This window comes from Piliocolobus tephrosceles, chromosome 16 (genome assembly GCF_002776525.5).
Source record: "Piliocolobus tephrosceles isolate RC106 chromosome 16, ASM277652v3, whole genome shotgun sequence".
Taxonomy (NCBI): Eukaryota; Metazoa; Chordata; class Mammalia; order Primates; family Cercopithecidae; genus Piliocolobus; species Piliocolobus tephrosceles.
The window spans coordinates 67,254,256-67,260,255 of NC_045449.1; the positions used below are offsets into that span (position 1 = coordinate 67,254,256).

The 6,000-nt window shown below is 56.0% G+C and overlaps 1 protein-coding gene across 1 annotated transcript in view; it reads right to left on the reverse strand.

Moving 5' to 3' along the window:
- The window catches only part of SDK2 (sidekick cell adhesion molecule 2), a 309,965-nt gene extending 304,212 nt beyond the window's left edge, over window positions 1-5,753 (reverse strand). Inside the window, exon 1 of the mRNA XM_023211918.2 lies at window positions 5,690-5,753. Coding sequence (XP_023067686.1) covers window positions 5,690-5,753 — 64 coding nt within the window. The remainder of the gene's footprint in view (window positions 1-5,689) is intronic.
- Between the last annotated feature and the right edge of the window lie 247 nt (window positions 5,754-6,000).

The following is a 6,000-nucleotide window of genomic DNA, read 5'->3' on the forward strand; positions in this document are numbered from 1 at the left end:
AATGATGCAGAGTGAGGGGGTGGGTGCTGGGAGATGCCACGTTACAGGGTGCTCCAAGATGGAGAAGAGATATTAGGAGGAAGTCCTGGAGGAAACAAGGGTGAACTTTGTAGACATCTGGGCGGTGTGGGCACCAATGATGGAAAGGCAGGAACTTCAAGTGCCATGTTGGAGGCCTGGTGAGTTCCAGGAACAATAGGCCGTCAGTGTGGGGACAGGAGTGAGTGCAGGGGGACTGAAGAGATGAGGTGGGAGGGGAGGTTCGTGTCTAGGGAGCTGAGGGGCAGTGATCAGGACATCTTCCTGGCCTGTGATGGACACATTATAAGAACTTAACATTTACAAAGGGCATTTTCAAAGTGATCTGGACAATCTCATTTGATTATCCGAGACTATAAGGTAGATGCAATCTTTTCTTTTTTTAAAAAAAAATGAGACAGGATCTCACTCTGTTGTGTAGGCCGGAGTACAGTGGCGTGATCTCAGCTCACCGCAACCTCCGCCTCCCAGTTTCAAGAAATTCTCCTGCCTCAGCCTCCTGAGTAGCTTGGACTACAGGCTCCCACCACCATGACTGGCTAATTTTTGTATTTGTAATAGAGACGGGGTTTCCCCATGTTGGCCAGGCTAGTCTTGAACTCCTGACCTCAAGTGATCTGCCGGCCTCGGCCTCCCAAAGTGCTGAGATTACAGGCATGAGCCACTGTGCCCGGCCAGTAGATACAACTATTTTTAACCTTACTCATTTTACAGATGAGAAAACTGGCTCAGCTCAGCATTGCCCAATGATGGAGGCAGGATTCAAAGAGGCAGAAGGCACACTGGGAGCCATTCACCACGTCTGCAGGAGAAGGGACTCCCCAGAGCTCCCTGGGCTCAGCAAGAGGCTTTTTGATCCAGACACTGGGCCCAGGGAATCTGAAGGGACAAGCCCTGCTGTCCCCTCTCTCCCTTCCCCCTGGGATGCTGAGCATCCCGGCTCAACGCTGCTCATTGGCTCTGTCTCCTGCCCAGCACATGGACAGCAGGGGTGGGACACCTAGGGGAGGGGGCACCCAGGGTGTCTCAGCAACCAGCTTGTTTTCCTTTCCATTACAGGCAGTGGGCCGCAGCCGCCAGTTGCTGCTGGCCCATTTGTTGCTATTGGCATTCCAAGGCCCCAAATTATGATGACTAATTCCCACCGCTTTAGGCAGCTCCAGGGCTGTCTGCGGCAACATGCTCCAGGGGGAGCGGGGTAGAAACCCCGCAGGGATCACACCCGACATCAATTCCAACTCAGCCTCCTGCCTCCCAGAGGGGCTGGGAGTCAGGAAGGACAGGGAGGGGGCTCCAGCCAATCAGAGGACCCCTTCAACCACAGCCAGATCCTAGGAAAACCAGCTATTAGGAGACCAATGTCTTCATCAGCATAAAACATAACTAACAACCAGCTTGTGTTGAGCAGTGGTGAGGTCTCCATCATCAAGGGTATGCAAGCAGAGACCAGATGGCTTTGTGGGCAGAGGACAGTCCTAGATGACTTTTTGTATGTCTTCAAGTCAAATGCAATACTCCCATTAGTCCTTTGGACAGAAGACAAGCCCATTCTCCCCTCCTTGTTAGCTTACAGCCTGACTGTGTGTCCTGTGGTACAAAGTCAAATGCGGACCAATACGCAGGTTAACACTTCATTTTAAAGTCAGCCATTCAGGCACTGTTTAAACAGAGAATCGCTGTAAAGAATTTGGCCTCCTTCCCAGCCTCCTTTCCCTTGTAGAACAAGGTTCCTGGCCCCTATGCCGGCCTTCCAGTAGAGGACACGAGGGAGAGGCAGTCGATAAATATTTGCGGAACAAATGCATGAAGCAAGGGCGGGGTGTGTGTGGGGGGGGGCTCAGGGGTGGGATTTGCCAGGCAGGTGTCAGGCTGCCAGGAGGATGTAGCCTCTGGGTGGCGGTCCTGACTCTGTTCCTCCCAGACAGGGGCCATTTTCTGCAACCAGTGGAAGTACCAAGCTATATCCCTCATCTAACCACTGCCAGAATGTTCCGGACTCCCCAGCTGAAGCCAAGGGGTGCAAAGGGTGGGGAAGGAGGGGCACGGGAGAGCAGGGACACCCCCATTCCACTCTTGAGTGGGGCTTTTGACAGCTGAGCCCCAGGCAAGCACGACACTCGGCCTCCCGGTAATTAGCAAAAGGCCCTGATCAATAAGTTATTTTTTGCTGTCAGTAATTAATAATTACAGCTTAGCCACACCATGTAATTAAACTTTCATCCTGCTCCCTCGTGTACTGTTGGCTTTTATTGTGATTAGCTCCCAGCACTAAACTTTCTCCCTTTGGAGCCTTTCAGGAGCCTCTAGAGCTGGGGGTTCCAGTTCCCTTTCAGGGTTTCCCCCACTGCCTTGTTCACTCGGCTCAGATTTCCTTCCTTCTGTTCTTCCCCCAGGCATGATTCTCTTGAAAGAAACTTCTGGACCAGCTGGCTGAGCTGCTCCTGCCCTCCTCCCAACCTCTCAGGCTGGCCAGGATGACCTCCAGCAGTAATCAAGCTTCCAAGCACATGGGAAATCTCTCCAGGCTCTTGTTAAAAGACTTCCAGGCTCACCCAGACCTTTCCAATCAGTGTCTGGGAGTGGAGCCCACGAATCTGCATTGCTACGACTCCCTGGGAGCTAAGTGCCTGAGGACCACTCTTTGAGACACAGTGATGTGGCCATGGAAGGAATTTAAAGAAACCTCCTGGGTAAAGAAAAATAATTCAAGGTCGTATTGGTGGGTGGCAGGATGCCATTCTTCATGGACTGCTAGCTTAGTGTTAAAACCATCATAACAACAATAATAATTGCCATGTATTAAGTACCTTCCACGTACCAGGCATTGGCTGGGGCCCTGTCTCTGGAATACCTTGAATTCTCCTAGCAATTCTACAAGGCAAGAGCTATTATTGCCAGTGTACAGATGAGGAAACTGAGGCTCTTAGTGGCTAAGAGCCTTGCAGAAGGCCTGTCTGCAGCGAAGTGGCAAAGCCAGATCATGAGAGCCCGTTCTTTCTGCTGCTCTTTCTACAACCTCAATGCTCTTTCTACAACCTCACTGCACTTTGCTTGGGAAATGAGTTTGAATCATGTGACCCATCAGGCATAGGGACAATGGTCAAATGTTAGCTTTCAGTATACCCAGGTGATGTCGCTCAGGTCCAGCACCTAAAAAAAACAACCAGGCTCAGAGAAAATCTGGTGACAGCGGTCGATGTGAAGTTTGTCTCAAGGGAGGAACAACTGTTTGGTCCCTCGTTCTGTGCCATGCCTGGAGAATCAGGCTTGTGGGCTCAGAAATGACAGTGCTAGTGGCTTCAGCTACCCCCGAAAGATTAATGTCATGGCCTGAGACTGGAAGAAACTCACTCTCTAGCCCCAAAGCAGATACGAAAGGACCCCATGCCCTAATCCCACCCCCTCCAACACCCAAACCCAGCACTGCCAAGCCTAGGACTGCGTTCCCACAATCCTCTGCAAGGCTTGTCACGGGGGACACACATGGCAGGAGAGGGTTCGATGCTGGAAGACACTCTGGGAACCAGAGAACACGAGCGGAGCAGCAGGAGACCTGGGCAGCCTGACACGCAAAAAGCAGCAAACAAGAAAGGCAGACAGAAAGTGAATCAATCACAGAGACTTTCTCTGCTTCTGACAGGGGAGCCCCTCCCGCAGGAGGCGCAGGAGGCGCAGGGACAGCGGGCCAGCTGGCCTTAACTTTAGCAGGAGGGGTGGGATCTCGGCCTCGAGTGGATGGCACAGGTATGGAGGTGCGGCAGGAAGGGACACATGAAGACCCCAAAGCAAGGGCCATCAGGTGCCCTGGGGACTCCATAAGGGCCTGGTCCTAGATGAGACAAGAATTGGCGAGCCACCTGCCCAGGGAAATCATAGCATTGTTGAAAAGTCTATAGAGCGATGAAGTTAGAAGGCTCCAGACAGATGCTGGCATCCCCTCCCTCCACGCCGTTCAGGCTTTTGGCTAGTAACACCGGTTATTGCAGAGCACAACCGTGAGGCTGCTCCAGGATGGAGGACAACCCATTCCTATTCTGCCAGCATCAGGGTCCTTCTGGGACCCCACAAAGAGGGTGCCCAGACAAGATGCCTCCATGCAGCGGGTCCTGGTTTGAAGGAGAGGGTCTCAGAACTCACCCGGTTCCATACCTGCCTCTGCCCCCAGATCACAGAGTGGCCCTGGGCAAGTCACTTAATACCATTTGGCCTCAGTTTCCCTATCTGTTAAATGGCTACTAAAATAAGGTGACCTCTGAGGTCCTCGCTTGTTCAAAGATTTTATGATCATAAAAATAATAACTTTTATTACCCTACATTTATAGAGCACGTTACAAAATTTCTAAGTGCTTTTACGTAAATTACCTCGTAAAATCCTCCCCTCAGCCCTGTGAGTGAGAACTGATTATTTTTCATCGCTTTGATCTTGGCTCTCTGGATTGCCTGATGCTGGGCGCACGGGGTCCCTTCTTCCCAGAAGGTTTGGAGATCCAAGAGGCGGCGTGCGGAGTGGGTTGCAGCCCCCACAGTACGGCCCCCTAGGGTGGGTCTGGCCCCCTCCTGAACCTGCGAGAGTGAAGGCCTAGCCCTGCGAGTCCTAGAGCTCAGTCCAGGCTTCGTCTCCCTCCGCCCCCAGCAGGCGCCGCTCGGACACCGCTGACACCACTGTCTGGATCGGCGAACCCCAGAGGCGAGGAACCGCCTGTGCAGCCGCCCTTCCCCGCGGGGACCTGCCCGGGGACCAGGGGGACGTCTGGGCATCCACCCTCAGGAAGCGGGCAGCGCAGATCACACCTCGGATCCTTCGTAGCACTCCCAACCCCAAAGCCACTAGCCCTTCTCTACCGCGAGGCTGCTACCAGCAGCCACAGGTCACAGCAGCGAGTGGCTGCACAGACGATCGAGTGAATAGCGGAGGCTGGAGGCAGGGGCGGGGATGCGGGGTGTGGGGGGACCGGGGGGGGGGGGGGGGAGGCCTCAGACCCTTCCTGTGCACCACCCCACGGTGGGTCCGCGGCTGCACCCGCGACCTCGGCTCCAGGCTCGCGCAGCGAAGCACCCCCAGCCCCAGCGGCCGGCCGGGCAGCCAGGGGCGGGCTCCCGTACGTGGCCAAGCTGGGCAATTGCTCTCCCGGGGCGAGCAACCCGGCACCCAGCGCCGGATCGCACTCCTTCCCAGCGCCCGCCCACGCCACTCCCTCGCCCCGGGGAGGCCATCGCCTGCCCGGCAGGGGCCCTGCCCTTCCCCGCAGACACCGAGCAGGCCACCAGGAGCTCGGTCTGGGAAGCTCAGTGTAGCGGAGCGTGGAGCCCGGCACGGAATGTCGCTCCCCTCCCAAGCTGGCGCAGGGCAGCCACAGCAGACGGGGGGAGGGGAGCGCCCCTCCCACCTCACCTTGGGCTCTTCTCTGCTTCCCCAGGTCTTCCCCACCTTCCCCCATTCGGAAGCCACAAGTCTTGGAGAGGCTGCCCCACCCCCAAAAGAGCCCCCAAAACTCGGGACGATGGGGTGTCTTGAAACTCCCTGGAGAGGCTCTACCACGGCTAAGCCGGGTGTCCTGGAGGCCACCGTGAGGCCGGCGAGCTCCCGCCGCCCCTCCCCCGCCTACTCTCCCAGCCCCCTCCCCGTCCCCACGTGGGGGTCCCTCCTTACCTTGGGCTCTAGCCGCGCGGATCTGATGCAGAGTCAGCAGCGTCCAGATCAAAAGCCCCCACATGGTGACCAGCCTGGAGGGGGGGTCCTCGGGGTCTCCCTTTCCTCCGCCCTCTTTTATAATCCTTGTGGGGTCCAGTACCCCGTGACTTCGTCCCGGGAGACAGTCTACGCGGCTCCGTGCCTCAGGCGTAATATGCCCGAGAGGGGCAGCGCTGGCCACCCCAACCCTTCTTCCTCTTCTGTACTAGTCCGAGTCCGGCAGCGCGCCCGGAAGGCGAGGGGCGAGCAGGGAGAAAGAGGCCAAGCCG